The 16,365-nt window shown below is 35.7% G+C and overlaps 1 protein-coding gene across 9 annotated transcripts in view; it reads left to right on the top strand.

Annotated features, from left to right (window-relative positions):
* SMG7 (SMG7 nonsense mediated mRNA decay factor) overlaps positions 1-16,365 on the top strand; it is a 95,218-nt gene that overhangs the window by 43,975 nt on the left and 34,878 nt on the right. For 8 of the 9 annotated variants that reach the window (XM_047705684.1, XM_047705688.1, XM_047705685.1 and 5 more), the window contains 3 exons: positions 10,956-10,987; positions 13,257-13,374; positions 15,118-15,250. In XM_047705684.1, coding sequence (XP_047561640.1) covers positions 10,956-10,987; positions 13,257-13,374; positions 15,118-15,250 — 283 coding nt within the window. The remainder of the gene's footprint in view (positions 1-10,955; positions 10,988-13,256; positions 13,375-15,117; positions 15,251-16,365) is intronic. The other variant, XM_047705691.1, reaches the window with a different exon arrangement.

Consider the following 16,365-nt stretch of genomic DNA (forward strand, 5'->3'; position numbering starts at 1 on the left):
AAACCTTAATGTGTGTTCTTAAGAAAGATTATTCTGTATATGTTACCTTGCATTGTTAACATAAGTGCTGTGTATAATCAAGATACTTGTTAAAGAAGATAAACATTGGGGCGCCTGGGTGGCTCAGTGGGTTAAGCCGCTGCCTTCGGCTCAGGTCATGATCTCAGAGTCCTGGGATCGAGCCCCGCATCGGGCTCTCTGCTCAGCGGGGAGCCTGCTTCCTCCTCTCTCTCTGCCTGCTTGTGATCTCTCTGTCAAATAAATAAAAATAAAATCTTTAAAAAAAAAAAAAAGAAGATAAACATTAATTTTAGTATTTTTTTCTCTAATGGCATTATAAAAATCATTGCAAAATGTTTAAATATTGAAAGCCCTAGTTCTGTGGGTTATTACCATTAAACATTCCAGTTGTTTTTTTCTTGCTGTCTTGTATAAGAGGAACTATGATGTAATGGTTAGGAGTTAGGCTCTGGAACCAAACTGTTGAGGAGTACAAATGTTACCTTTACTACTTACTAATTTGATGACCTAAGACGTGTGATTTAACCTCTATTTCCATGGGTTTCTTCATCTATGAAGTGGGGGTAATAATAGTTCATAATATGGAATAAATAATTTATCTAAAGCCGTTAGAACAGTGTCTGACAGTAATAAGTGCTATATTGAGTATTGGCTATTTCAGTACCTAGTACATTAAATACATTGGGTATATTTATAGATTTTGATGATCATGTTGTCTCCAAGAATATTGTTTCAGGTTGTTAGCTTTCAGTGCATTGTTTATCACGGAATGTTTCAAATTTTATCCCGCTTTTTAATGATTTTTTTATTGCTTGATAGAAGTGCTTAATTTCTCTTATAAAGAAGTGACACGATGTGTTTAATACTTTGAAAGCTCTGTATTTTGTAACTATTTAATAGTGCTATTTTATTATTGAAGACATGATTTTTCATTTTTGAATTCTTGGTTCATTATTTTCATTAATTCCTTCAGCTTAAAGTAAGAATAAAAAGGAACTCATGTTGCCAAAATCTTTTACCAAGAGAAAACATTTTAAAACTCTCTCTTTATATAGGCATTGGCTATAAACTATAAGATTAAACTTTAACATTATTGGTTTTTAACAAAACCAGTAGGTCAGTCGAGATGTAGTAGTTTTTCTTTATGAAATAATCAAGATAGCCAATTACGTACTAATACTTAATGGAAGCAGTTGCTATGAGACTACACATCTGTTGATTTAATTTCCTGTTTATTATATACTATTTAAAAAAAGTAAATTGTGGGGCACCTTGTGGTCAGTCAGTTAAGCGTCCTATTGATTTCAGCTCAGGTCATGATCCCAGGATTGTGGGATCAAACACGGTGTCAGCCTCTGAGTGTTGGGCTCTGCCTGTCAGGCTTGGAGCCTACTTAAGATTTCTCTCTCCCCCCTCTGCCCCTCAACCCTCTAACAAGAAAAAAAGAAAAAGAAAATTGTGTAGTGGTGGGGGATAGGGATTTGTCTTCTTGCGAGATGATAATTCTCAGTTTAACCCTCTCACCTGTCTAAATGGGTATTTTTGGTACACAGGAAAAAGGAAGGGTTAGTAGGTAATAGTGTATAACCCTAACAGGGTTTTAAATGGTTTATAGATTAAGTCCATCAAAAAATAGCATGGCCTGCACATAGTAACTTTACTGTTTGTTATGTGACACTGTATTTTTTAATATAGTTCTCTTTGTGGTAGGATTACTACATTAATAAAAATAGATCATTTCCCTGAGAAAACTGTTATTGATGGTTCCCTATATGGGAAAACTATTTGGTTTGGGAACTTGTAGATACTTTACTTCTCATTTTTTGATCACGTACTCCCTAGAGCAGGAGAGGCAAAGTTTACTGTAAAGGAGCCAGATAATAAATATTGGAGGCTTGGTGGGCCATGTGGTCATTGTCTCAACTATTCAGCTCTGCCTTTGTAGCAGAAAGCAGCCATAGACAGTATAAAAATGAAGGGGCTTGACTGTGTTCCAGTAAAATTTATTTATGAAAATGGATTCAGAGTGGAGGAAGGAATTTCACCCACAGGCTGACCACTGTACTAGAATATGAATTTTACTTCGTGTGGTCTTTTGATTAAAAATCTCAGGTAGAATTTATTTTCTACTTGAACAAATCTTTTAATTTAGGCTAGATGACTTAAATGTTAGTGTTTAATTGACAGAATCTGTGTTAGCTTTTTAAGTCATTTTTTTTTTCTAATTTGAAAGAAGTAGAAATGATTGGACTTTGGAGTCAGGAAGAACTAAGTTTGTACTTAATTGTACCTAATTGCTTTGGGACTGTGGACAAATTACTTCACATTGAAGAACTTAAATTTCCTTGTTTATAGAAGAGGAATAATACTAGATAGATATCTTCAGGTTGTTGTGTTTTCCATTTAGCTGTCTTTTCATCAATTCAATTTAGCAAGATTATTTTTGTCATTAATGTGTGCCTTTCAGACTTTAGGAGAGAATTAACAGTGCAGAGAATGAGCATCTCTACTCTTGTCATACTGAGGAATCAAAACTCCTTGAATTTCAGAATGCTTTAACATTTATGTCAGATTGTTGTTTTTTTTTTTTTAAAGATTTTATTTATTTATTTGAGAGAGAGACAGTGAGAGAGAGCATGAGCGAGGAGAAGGTCAGAGGGAGAAGCAGACTCCCCATGGAGCTGGGAGCCCGATGCGGGACTCGATCCCGGGACTCCGGGATCATGACCTGAGCCGAAGGCAGTCGTCCAACCAACTGAGCCACCCAGGTGTCCCTATGTCAGATTGTTTTTATTACATTTTTGCACTTTCGTTAGTCCTTGAATTTTTAGTTTTTCTAAACATTCTTAGATTATGGTATGTAAAAATATAAAGTAAAATTTTGATCTTTGTTTATCAATGGAAGCCTGCCACAGAATTGGCAAGACATGAGACATTATTAGACTTACATTATCTTCTTTTACTGACAGCCTATAGTGGAAGCAGATTATTTGTAAACGGTTCCTATTGTATACTCAATAAAATTTTTTGATAGGAAGTTGGTATCCTCATTAGGCAGATGTTAGCATACTGAAATGATATTTCATTTTTATAAGCAAATCTTGCTTGGAATAAGAAAACAACCTTTAGACATATGATTGTAAGTATAAGATATCTTGTATATACTTATATGAATTTTTTTCAAAGATTTTATTTATTAATTTGACAGAGATCACAAGTAGGTGGAAAGGCAGGCAGAGAGAGGAGGAAGAAGGCTCCCCGCTGAGCAGAGAGCCTGACATGGGGCTCAATCCCAGGACCCTGGGATCATGACCCGAGCCAAAGACCGAGGCTTTAACCCACTGAGCCATCCAGGCGCCCCTACTTATATGTATTTTTTAACTAATATGTGGGAGCACAGTAAATACATTATTTGTAACTTTGCAGCTCAGGGACACAATGAAAATGTTGAGTCTAGTGAAGGTGCATAATTAGCACTGGCTTTCTCAGTATAAGGTTCATAAATAATACTCGAGGAGGAATTTTGTTTTCTTGGAGGGGTGTGTTGTCTTGACACAGGTAGGATAGGAAATATGGCATTCCTTTTTATTTTTTAAGTTTTTATTTTAATCTTAGTTAACATGGGTATAGTTAACAGGGGTTCAACACTTCTGTACGTTACTCAGTGCTCATCATAAGTGTATTCTTAACCGCTGTCACCCATTATACCCATCCCCCCATTCACCCCCATTCTGATGACCATCAGTTCTCTATAGTTAACATTCTCTTTCTTGGTTTGTCTTGCTCTTTTTTTTTTTTTTTCTTTGCTCATTTGTTTTGTTTCTTAAATTCCACATGGGAGTGAAATCATATGGTATTTGTCTTTCTACGACTGACTTAGTTTGCTTAGGATTGTACTCTAGTTCCATCATGTTGTTGCAAATGGTAAGCGTTCATCCTTTTTTATGGCTGAATGATACTCCATTACTTATTATTTTATACCACATCTTCTTTCTCCATTCATCTATCTGTGGACACCTGGACTACTTCCATAATTTGGCTTTCATAAATAATACTGTAATAAACAGGTACATGTATCCCTTTGAATTCGCATTTTTGTGTTTTTTGGATAAATACCCAGTAGTGCGATTACTGGATTATAGGGTAGTTCTTTTTTTTAACTTCTTGAGGAACCTCCATATTGTTTTCCACAGTGGGAATTTTTACATTATGTTTACGTTACCACCGACAGTGCAGGGGGGCTCTTTTTTCTTCACGTTGTTGGAGCACTTGTTATTTCTTGTGTTTGTGATTTTAGTCATTCTGAACATGTGAAGTACTATCTCATTGTGGTTTTGATTTGCATTTCCCTGAAGAGGAGTAATACTGAGCATCTTTTCATGTGTCTGATGGCCGTCTGTATGTCTTCTTTGAAGAAATGTCTGTTCATACATTCTGCCTGTTTTTTAATAGAATGATTTATTTTTTTGGGTGTTGAGTTGTATAAGTTCTCTATATATTTTAAATACTAACCCTGTATTAGATATGACATTTGCAAATATCTTCTTCCATTTAGTAGGTTGTCTTTTGGTTTTGTTGACCGTTTGCTTCACTGTGCAGGAACTTTTTATTTTGATGGTAGTACCAGTCATTTATTTTTGCTTTTATTTCCCTTGCCTCAGGAGCTATATCTAGAAAAATGTTGCTGTGGCTGTCAGAGAAATTACTGCCTGTGCCATCTTCTAGGATTTTTATGATTTTAGGTCTTTAATCTGTTTTGAATTCATTTTTGTGTATGGTGTAAGGAAGTGGCCCAGCTTCTTTGGTGTTGGTATTTCCCAACACCATTTGTTGAAGAGAGACTGTCTTTTTCCCATTGCTGAAGATTGATTGAATTAATTAATTAATTGAAGATTAATTGACTGTGATTAATTAATTGTGGGTTTATTTCTGGGTTTTCTATTCTCTTCTGTTGATTTGTGTTTGTTTTTGTGCCAGTACCATACTATTTTGATTACGGCACCTTTTTAAATCTGGAGTTTTGACAACCTCCAGAGTCATTTTTCTTTTTCAAGATTTCTTTGGCTATTTGGTGTCTTTTGTGGTTCCATACAAATTTTAGGATTGTTTTAGTTTTATGAAAAATACTGTTGGAATTTGATAGGGATTGCATTAAATCTGTAGAATGCTTTGGGTAGTACAAACATTTTAGCAGTATTTTTTCTTCCACCCATGAGCATGAAATGTCTTTCCATTTCTTTGTGTCATCTTCCGTTTCTTTCATTAATGTTTGGTAGTTTTCAGAGGACAGGTTTTTCACTGCTTTGGTTAAGTTTATTTGCAGGTATTTTATTATTTTTGGTACAGTTGTAAATGGGATTGTTTCCTTAATTTCTCTTTTTGCTGCTTCATTATTAGTGTATAGAGATAAAACAGATTTCCATATATTGATTTTGTATCCTGTATTCTGAGACTTTAATGAGTTCATTCATCAGTTCTAGTAGTTTTTTGGGGGAGTCTTTAGGGTTTCCTATAGATGGTACCATGTCATCTGCAAACAACGCAGAGAGTTTTAACTTCTTCCTTAAAATTTGGATGCCTTTTATTTCTTTTTGTTGTCTGATTGCTGGTGGTTAGGACTTTCAGTGCTGTGTTGAATAACATTGGTGAGAGTGGATATCCTTGTCTTGCTCCTGACCTTAGGGGAAAGGCTCTCATTTTTCCCCCATTGAATATATTGTTCACTGTGGGTTTTTACTTTATGGCCTTAGTGATATTGAGATATGTTCCCTCTCAACCTTTGTTGAGGGTTGTTTTTTTTTTTTTTAAGATTTTATTTATTTATTTGACAGAGATCACAAGTAGACAGAGAGGTAGGCAGAGAGAGAGGGAAGCAGGCTCCCCACTGAGCAGAGAGCCCGATGCGGGACTCGATCCCAGGACCCTGAGATCATGACCCGAGCCGAAGGCAGCGGCTTAACCCACTGAGCCACCCAGGCACCCCTGTTGAGGGTTTTTATCATGAATGGATGTTGTACTTATCAGATGCTTTTTCTGCATCTGTTGAAATGATCATATGGTATTTATCCTTTTTCTTATTGATGTGCTATATCACATTAATTGATTTGTGAATATTGAACCACCCTTGCATCCCAAGAATGAATCTCACTCAATTGTGATGAATGATTTTTTTTTAAAGATTTTTATTTATTTATTTGACAGAGAGAGATCACAAGTAGACGGAGAGGCAGGCAGAGAGAGACAGAGAGAGGGAAGCAGGCTCCCTGCTGAGCAGAGAGCCTGATGCGGGGCTCGATCCCAGGACCCTGAGATCATGACCTGAGCCGAAGGCAACGGCTTAACCCACTGAGCCACCCAGGCGCCCATGAATGATTTTTTTAATGTATTGTTGAAAATGGTTTCGCTAGTATTTTGTTGATGGATTGTTGCATCTATATTTATGAAAGATACTGGCCTATAGTTCTCTTTTTGTGTGTGTCTTTATCTGGTTTTGGTATCAGGAATGAATAGAATGAATGAATTTGGAGGTTTCAAATAGTACAAATCTGGGGAGTTTTCCTTCTTGTATTTTTTTGAATAGTTTGAAAAGAAAGTTACTAACTTTTCAAATGTTTGGTAGAATTCCCCTGTGAAGCTATTTGGTCCTGGACTTCTGTTTGTTGAGAGTTGTTTTGTTTTATTATTATTCTTGATTCAGTTTCTTTGCTGGTAATCTTGGTCTGTTTAAATTTTCTGTTTCTCCCTGCTTCAGTTTTGGTAGGTTATGTGTTTCCAGGAATTAAGCATTACTTCTAGGTCCAGTTTTGGCATATAATTTTCCATAATATCTCTTAAAATTGTTTGTATTTCTCTGGTGTTGGTTGTTACTTCTGTTCTTTCATTAGTGATTTTGTTTATATGAGTCCTCTCTTTTTTGATGCGTCTAGCTAGAGGTTTATCAATTTTATTGATCTTCTCAAAGAACCACCTTCTGGTTTTATTGGTCTGTTCTACTGAGTTTTTTAAATTTCTATATATATTCATTTCTGCTTTAATCTTTATTCCTTCCTTCTGCTGGTTTTGAGTTTTGTTGTTCTTCTAGATCTTTTAAGTGTAAAGTTCGGTTGTTTATTTGAGATTTTTCTTGTTTCTTGAAGTAGGCCTGTATTACTGTAAATGTCTCTCTTAGGACTGCTTTTGCTACAGCCCAAAGATTTTGGACCATTGTATTTTCATTGTCATTTGGTTCCAGGTAATTTTTTAATTTCTTCTTTGATTTCTTGATTGACCCATTCATTGTTTAGTAGCATGTTTATCTAACCTCCATTTATTTGTGCTCTTTCCAGATTTTTTTCTTATGGTTGTTTTCTAGTTCCATAGCATTTTGGTCAGAAAAGATGCATGGTATGACTTCGATCTTTTTTAATTTGTTGAGATTTGTTTTATCACCTAATATGTAATCTGTTTTAGAAAATCTTCCATGTGCACTTGAAAAGAATGTGTAATCTGCTATTTTAGGGTGAACTTTTCTGAATATATGTTAGATCCATCTAATCCAGTGGGTCATTCAGAACACTGTTTCCTTGTTGATTTTTTTGGTTGGATGATTTGTCTATCCGTGTAAGTGTTAAAGCCCTCTACTATTCTTGTATTACAATTGATTAATTCCTTTATGCTTGCTATTAACTGTTTTATGTGTGAGGGTGCTCCCATGTTGGGTGTATAAATAATACACAATTTTTATATCTTGTTGGTTACAGTCTTTATTTTAAAGTCTCTTTTTTTCTGATACAAGTATTGCTACCCCAGCTTTCTTTTGACGTCCATCTGTATGATAAATGTTTCTCCATCCCTGTACTTCCAATCTGCAGGTGTCTTTAGGTCTGAAATGAGTCTCTTTCGTAGGTAGCATATAGATGGATCTTGTTTTTTTATTTACTCTGTTACCTTGTGTCTTTTGATTGGAGTATTTAATTTATTTATATTCAAAGTAGTTACTGATATTTATTGTTGCCATTTTACTTGTTTTGTGGTTTTTTAAATTTTTCTGTGATCCTTCTCTTGCTCTCTTTCATGGTTTACTGGCCTTTTTTTAGTGATATACTTGGATTTCTTTCTCTTTATTCTTTGGATATTACTGGTTTTTGATTTGTGGTTCTTAGGTTTGTATGTAACATCTTCTGCAGGATATATGATATTCTTTATTAAATTCTATGATCTTAAGAGGTTTTAATGGTATAAGCCAACAAACTTTGTGAAAGTTGTTTGTTTTAATGGCAAAAGTTTAACACCCAAAGCAAACAGTGAAGCTGGTTATATTGAATAATGGGATTTGAAATGATGTCATGGTTGAGGATAAAGTATAGGTGTTTATTTATATTGTTTATTTATACTGGCAGTTCTCATAACACGCTCTTCTCTTATTTGAAAGCTTAATTTTAAAAATATATTTTTTAAAAGTTAAGAAATGAAAAATTTCATCTTATGTTTTGATGAAACAAATTCACAACTGGTATTAGTTAAGTACATACATTTACAGTAAAAATTTTAGAATCTCTGAATATTCTCTAGCTTTTATGTCATATTTTGTTTTTAGACATGGAAATCTTGGGATGCCTGGGTGGCTCTGTTGGTTAAGCGTCTGACTTTGGCTCAGCTCATTATTCCAGAGTCCTGGAATGGAGTCCTACATTGGGCTTCCTGCTCAGTGGGGAGTCTGCTTCTCCCTCTGCCCCTCCCCCTGCTCTTGCCCACTATCTCAAATAAATAAAATCTTTAAAAAAGACATGGAGGGGCGCCTGGGTGGCTCAGTGGGTTAAGCCTCTGTCTTCGGCCCAAGTCATGATCTTAGGGATCTCAGGGTCCTGCGATCGAGCCCCACATCGGGCTCTCTGCTCAATGGGGAGCCTCCTTTCCTCTCTCTCTCTGCCAGCTGCTCTACCTGCTTGTGATCTCTCTCCCTCTGTCAAATAAATAAATAAAATCTTAAAAAAAAAAGACATGGAAATCTCATAAGTTTATATACATACCTTTTTATAGTATATGAACATGATGTATCCTTTTTCCTTTCTTCACTTAAAAGATATTTATTGGATGCCTACTGTGTGCTAGGGTTGTGATGGTGAGCACTTAAAATCTGTGATATGTACTTTGATGAAAAAAATGAGTGCTTTAAAAACAGAAAATAAGAATATCCTTCATCTATCAAGTGACATTTTTTGGAGAAAATAATGTGTCTGACTCAGACAAAGGATGAGTAGTAATTAACCAAAGAGGGTGAGATTCTTCTTTACAAAGAGCCTGAATGTGAAGGGAGCAAAGCATATTGCAGAGACCAGAAGTCCAGTAACTGGAGCACAGAGATCAAAGAGAGAAGAGAGTAATGGTAGAAGGAGAATGCAGACTCTAAATTAGAGTGCAGGGAACCTTGTAGGACGCTTTAGTAAAGATTATAGTTTTTACCCTAAGAGCAATGGGAAATCATTAAAGTGTCTTATTTGAGCAGTTGGTAAGATCAGATTTGTATTTATATTTTTTTTTTCATTAGAGGTGGGGGAAGGGCAGAGGGTGAGCAAGAATGTGAAGCAGTCTTACACCTAGCGCAGAGCACAAGGCAGGGCTTGATCCTATGACCCTGAGATCATGAACAATTAACCAACCGATCCACCCTGGAGCCCCTCAGATTTGTATAAAAGATCCCTCAGATCGCAGCAGACAGAACAGTATGAAACAGGACAAGAGTTATATAGAGAAAACAATTTTGGTGGTTTTGCATTAGTCCAGGAAAGAGATAGTTCAGAACTTGAGTGAGAGTAGATGAAGAAGTAGTAAAGGGAAATCAGCAGATTCAAGATATATTTAGTTGATAGAATTCTCTGGAGTTGATAGATTACCAGGGGATTGGAAGAACGTTGTCATGGGTGACATCCAGGTGTCTGCCTCTCACAGTGGGAAAGCAGTGATATATTTGGTAAGGTAAAAACACCAGAAAGAGATCCCATTCCTGCAGGTGGATCAGAAGTTCAGTTTGGGAGCTCTTGAAGAATGTGAGAGAAAAGAAGTGGCAGCGAGAGCAGGATAATCTAGGACAGATAGGAGGTTTTGAAAAACTTGTGAAAAACTTGGGCATGTTTCAAATACTAAAGGAGGGCGCCTGGGTGGCTCAGTGGGTTAAGCCGCTGCCTTCGGCTCAGGTCATGATCTCATGGTCCTGGGATCGAGTCCCACATCGGGCTCTCTGCTCAGCAGGAAGCCTGCTTCCCTCTCTCTCTCTCTCTGCCTGCCTCTCCGTCTACTTGTGATCTCTCTCTGTCAAATAAATAAATAAAATCTTTAAAAAAAAAAAATAAAATAAAATACTAAAGGATCTCCTACACAGGGAAGTTTTCAAAATTATTGAAAGTGGGAGGAAATAATTAAAGAAGCAGAAGTCCTTAATAAAGGCCAGAAAGAGCCGACGAAGTGGAATTACTGATCTTAAATAAGAGATACAGTGCCTCTAGTGTTTGCACCGGAGAAAGGAAGAAGAGGCCTGTGTGGGTTTAGCAGCTGGGCTAGCCTTATGAAGACACCAGAAATCAACATCTGAGGAGAGTGGGAAATTTGAAATAGGTACAGTGGTTAGTGAATTGAGAAACATAGGATTTCCTAGCTGCTTTGAGGGAAATTTTTGTGTTTAATGAATGCCATTTAATGTTATCTTAAAATCAGATTTGGAGGAAAACAGCAAGAATGTGAGCTCCACTCATAGAATTCATGTATACTTACTTTTAAGCAATGGCATCATTGGCCAAGACCTAGGCTACCCTGGATATTAAAGCAGGGACACTCACATATGGAGGTGCTGTACCTCTTTATGTAGTATATGATTTCATTTAACTTTTAACTTTCAGGGTTATTTATGTTGAATAGGCCTAGTTTGTTTCTAATCTATGTTTTTTTCCCCCTTTTTTTAGGCAGGCAGAAGTCCTGAAGGCTGACATGACAGGTATTGGCTCACTCATTTGTTTTTCACACTTATTTTATACCATTAAATTGAGGGAAGGGTGTCATCTTCCCTGTTTTACTTGTTTCACTGTCCTAGTTGCCAGAGGAATGATAACTTACTGTTTGCTTTTAATAATTACTGTTTTTGAACTTTGAATTCTTACTTAGATCATCAAGAATTTTGTATAATCTGTGCTATACTGAATTAAATATTAACTAACTTAATGCATATAATCATTTAATTTTTATGAACTGTTTATCATCAATTTAAGACATAAAAAAAGAATGCATATACCATATTAAAAACATCTTAGGGTATTAGGTTCATGTCTTCCTGTTTATATTCCCCAAGCTTGAATAATAATTAGACCTTGAGAAAAAATATTTGTAGGAAAACTACTAAAAGTCCTTGAAATTGAGTGAGCTGCTTTGCCACCTTTCTTTTTTCCCTTGTCTTTTTTGTTTTGAATAAATAACCAGTGTGTTTTTGAAAGAATAGCTGGAAGTCACTAGAAGGAGCAGATGATTTTAACTTTCCAAAATTGGGAAATATATGACAATGACTATGTAGTGATCATTGTGCTCTCTGTAGCAGCATATGGTGACCTAAATGTAAACAAGGATCTCATTCTTATTTTTGAGAACTTTAGTTCTAAAGTGAAATCCACAAAGAAGAGTTAAATTTTTACAACAGTATTCTGGCCAGAATTTACAGTCAAGAAGGAATAGGATCTAGATGTCTTTTTCTCAACATTGCAGTCTAATGTTAATGTTAATGTTGGTCCTATTGTTTTTAGAATTTGTGGGTAATATCATTATCTTCTTGTTCAAGGAAAAGAGGGAAAAAAGCTAAAAGCACTTTTAACAGGTTTACTTAATATAGTACCTCAGTTCCTCCCATTATTAACATGACTGCCATCATCTTCCATACTATGGGTATTAGTGTCAGCTCTAAGCTACTGTATTATGCTTTTGTATTGTCCTGTTAGGCATAATATGCATTATGTGACAAAAATTAGACTTGGAGCAATTTTCAGCTAGCTATACCTTTTACTTTTTCTTAAGTATGAAATACCCTCAGTAAGTAGGCTTAGAGTTTGGCTTTTATGAGGAACATTTGACTGCCCAAGAACATTAACTTGGATATTAAGTAATTTAAATGATTGTCTGATAGATCAGAGTTAATGATCCCTTATAATCCTTCCCCTGCCATAGTCGAATCGAAACAAGATTGAATAAATCTATAAATCTGTTTATTTAGTCATTAAAAACCTAATAAGGGACCAAGAAGCTGATACTACACCATGCTTTTTGTAGCCAGCAAAGTCTTTTGAGGATTAATTCAAAAACCGATTTTATTTGCAGGCTTAGAGAAGAGTAAAAACTGTCATTGTGCTGTTGCAAAATATTAAATGTAACCAGAAGCCTAATTGAAATATCTGTTACTAGGTCTTCTATTGATGCAGCTGACTATCAGTTATTACACTCATAAGCCTAGTAACCGGAAAAGCTGAAGTGTCTTATAGGACTCTGGCAGACAGTATGGCCCCAGTTGGGTATTACATTTAGTCCTAGCATGACTTCCTTTCATCTTGCACCTACTCTCTCATTTGGCCTCTTGAGCAGTTCAGGCAGTGTCTGCTATGAATTCTTATTTACATGAAATGGCAAGTATGGATTGCTCACAAAATTTATTGGCAAGAAATTTACCAATCATTAATATAACCTCACTGTTTGGCTTTATTGGGTTGATATATAGAGAATAGGAATGACAGCAGAGTGTGTAAACAGCTGCTGGATTGTGAGCAGACATGAAGATTCTGTAAGGACAGTTGTGAGAATGGTTCAAAATAAAAAAGCTGCTTTGGAGAAAGAAATACAGTTCTGAGAGTAAACAGACCATCTCAGCGGTCCATCATTTTAAATGGGGTGACTTCTGAGGCAAATGACTTCCTCTGATATGAATACGTAGAAGTCTAAACTAAAGCAAAGAGTACACCATTCATTTTTTTCGCCTTTCTCACGTCATGATGTTATTTCAAAGCCAAAAGACAAATTCAGAAACATTTCGAACCAGATTTAGTCATTAGCCAAAAGGTGAAAGTTATTTGAAAATATAGTGGTATAAAACTTCTGCAGCCGTCTGTGGTATCTACCTAAAGCAGGTGTTTGCTTTGGGAAATGGAGAGGAAAGGAGTCATTGGTGTGGTATAATGTTAACTATCTATTTTTTTCTGTCTCTCTGTTGTTTTGTCTGTTTTGTTACTCAGATTCTAAGCTGGGTCCGGCTGAGGTCTGGACATCCAGACAGGCTCTGCAGGACCTGTACCAGAAAATGCTAGTTACTGATTTGGAATACGCGTTAGACAAGAAAGTAGAACAGGATCTGTAAGTATTATCATTTGGGATGTCCCTGTAAGATCAAGAGTATTACCAAGACTTTAGGATAGAAAGGAATGATTTGGTTATTTCTTCTTAACCTATCTCAGAGTAAGCTCTTTCAGTGAAAGAAGAAATTCTAATACCTGTAATACTTGTGGGTTTTTGAACCAAATATTTAACCATTCGTATTACTTCAGATAGTCTTGGGTGACAGGAGGAGAAGTGCTTGGACTTGAATGTTTTTAACGTCTTTAGGGCATATCATAAAAACAAATCTCTATATATATATTTCAGGTACTAAGAGACAGTGTTTGGATTCTCTGTATGTGTTCGGTCCTGCATTTAAGCCATTTAAGCCAGTCCTGCATTTTAAGTCATGGCTTGAAAAATTCAGTAGTGAGCTTTAGATAAATCTCTGGTAAATGTGATTCTATAAATTTCTCCCGAAGAAAAATGTGTTTGCATTGTAAGGGAAGTTCTTCTTTTGATAAAATAAGTAGGTGTTTCCTTTTTTATTTTTTCTTCCCCTAATAAGACTAAAGAAAGATTTTGTATATTTAGGCTATTCTACTTGTTCTTTCTATGAGAGGTGAAATGGCAGATGACCAGATTCCCAAGTGAGTAAATAAATGCCTGTTGTGGAAGGCCTTGCCTTATAAATTGGAGCAGGGATATTAGGCTGATGGAAAATTAAAAATCAGTTCAGAATATTCTATTCAGAAATGGCTATTACCCTAAGTTGTGGTGAAAATTAGTTTTTCCTATCTTTTATACCTTTCTTAGATACTTTATATTTTTAGGAGTTCTAGTAATAAGAGAGCTTAATCACAGCCACTCAGATTCCATTTCCATGATATTAGAGTCAAGGATAAAATATCATCAGAAATGCTGAGGGAGTGATTGTCCTCATAAACCATTAAAAATACCCAGTGCTCTTGAGTCTCAGAGTTGAGGTTGATAAAGAATTAGGTACTTTCCAGGTAGGTTGTAGACCTTTTATCTGTGTTTGCTTCCTTTAATCGAAGCAATTCTAATATTCTCCATCCTAGTTCCTTTTTCCCCTCCTGTGGTTTCCAAGTTAAGGAATGACTGTATTTCACCATAACTGAATTTAAAATGATTCTGTATATAGCTTGATTAATGAAAGACATTTTATAATAGGATTTTGGCATGCCATATTTCAACATTGTGTTTTTTCCTATTTTAAATAGCCAGAATTGAAATGTCAAAAAATGAACTTATATTTCAAGCTCTCAAGAAAATATTAACCCCAAGAGAAATAAAAGTCTTAAATAGAATTAGAACAGAGTGCTGTGGGAAATAGATTTTATGGAAATAAGAGATATGACTTAGTATTTTCAAGAAGAATTTTCAAAAAGAATTATTTCTTCGCATAATGTATGGCAATTTGTTAATAGCTTACTTTTACTTTGGTCTTGCCACTGTAGTTCTGATTTTGTACTGGGATTCCTAAATAGGCTTTAACTCTAGTAGCTCTAAAAGATTAATAACTGAAGCCACAGTGTGATTATTCGAACACTGGTAAGTGTCTACTAAGGTCGCTTGGATTCTGCTGCATGTGTAGTCTTGCTCAAAGAGGAGCATAAAGTTATTTAAATAAGTGAATAACTTTAATGCAGGTTTACTGTCTAGTGTGTTATAACAAACAGTTCTTTCTTGTTCTCAGGGGGACCAGTGTCTGCCCAGTGAGTCACTGCTATACCAAATAGAATTACATTTTGTTTTCAGCTGGAATCATGCCTTTAAGAATCAGATCACAACACTACAAGGCCAGGCAAAGAATCGAGCAAACCCGAATCGGAGTGAAGTTCAGGCAAACCTTTCTCTGTTCCTAGAGGCAGCTAGTGGCTTCTATACTCAGGTGAGTTCTGCATTTATACCAATTCTTCTAGAATTAGTTGTGAATGTGCTTCGTACGTCTTGTTGTTTGTATAAACACTTTCTGTTACCACTACGTGGGCCATCCAGGAGTTGATCACCTATAATCTGACATAAATAAAAATATCCCAAATTGTTTACCATAAGGCTTTTCAAACAATAAAGTTTTAACCAAAAGTTGATGTTTTGGCTTAAAGGTTGGAGGTATAATTGTGTGAGTAGAAAAGATAATGAGTAGAAAAAAACCATGCCTTAGTGATAACAGTAGAAGTAATCAGTTATAAGTGGTATTAGAGCAAATGTGAATTTATGAGTATGGGTATAGTCATTATGAAAGTAACAGCTGTGTTGTACCAGGCAAGAAATCATCAAAATTTGTGATACCAAGTGAGTTTTGATAGTATTATGTGTTCAATAGAATTTATCTGGGGCTTTAAATGCTATTAAACTACTTAAGAAATGGAGTAGATTTTGCTCCATTTTAATAATAAGCCATTATTTATCATCCTCAGAGACTTACCTTGTCCTTGGTTACATCCTGCTATAACTTCTAAGTCAGGCAAGGTGAAAGAATAAATTAATCTTCGGGGTGCCTCAGTGGCTCAGTCAGTTAAGTGTCTGCCTTCAACTCAGGTCATGATCCCGGGGTCCCAGCATCGAGCCCCACATAGGGATTCCTGTTCAGAGGGGAGTCTGCTTCTCACTGTCTGCCTCTCCCCCTCCCCATCATTCATTCTCTCTCAAATAAATAAATAAAATCTTTTTTAAAAAAAGAATAGACCTTCCTGAACGGTGATTTTTCTTTAAGCAGAATCTTGTAGAAACTTCATCTCATCCATTTGTAGTGGCGTTCATAATTTATTTAATAAAATGTGTATAAACTCTCATCTTAGAATGATGAGCTGAGGTTTTAAAGATCTTGGACTCATCTTTGGCCAAGCCATTCTCTCTATGTTGCTTCTTGACCATTGCTACCTGTATTTTGGCTTCATTTTGGTTGTATCATTTCTTTGAAAGAAGGAGAAGAAAAGACTTTGTGTTGGAAATTGTCCCATAGTTAGCCATCATCTTAGGGAGATTATTTGTTTTACTTAGACT

This window comes from Lutra lutra, chromosome 15, assembly GCF_902655055.1.
Source record: "Lutra lutra chromosome 15, mLutLut1.2, whole genome shotgun sequence".
Taxonomy (NCBI): domain Eukaryota; kingdom Metazoa; phylum Chordata; class Mammalia; order Carnivora; family Mustelidae; genus Lutra; species Lutra lutra.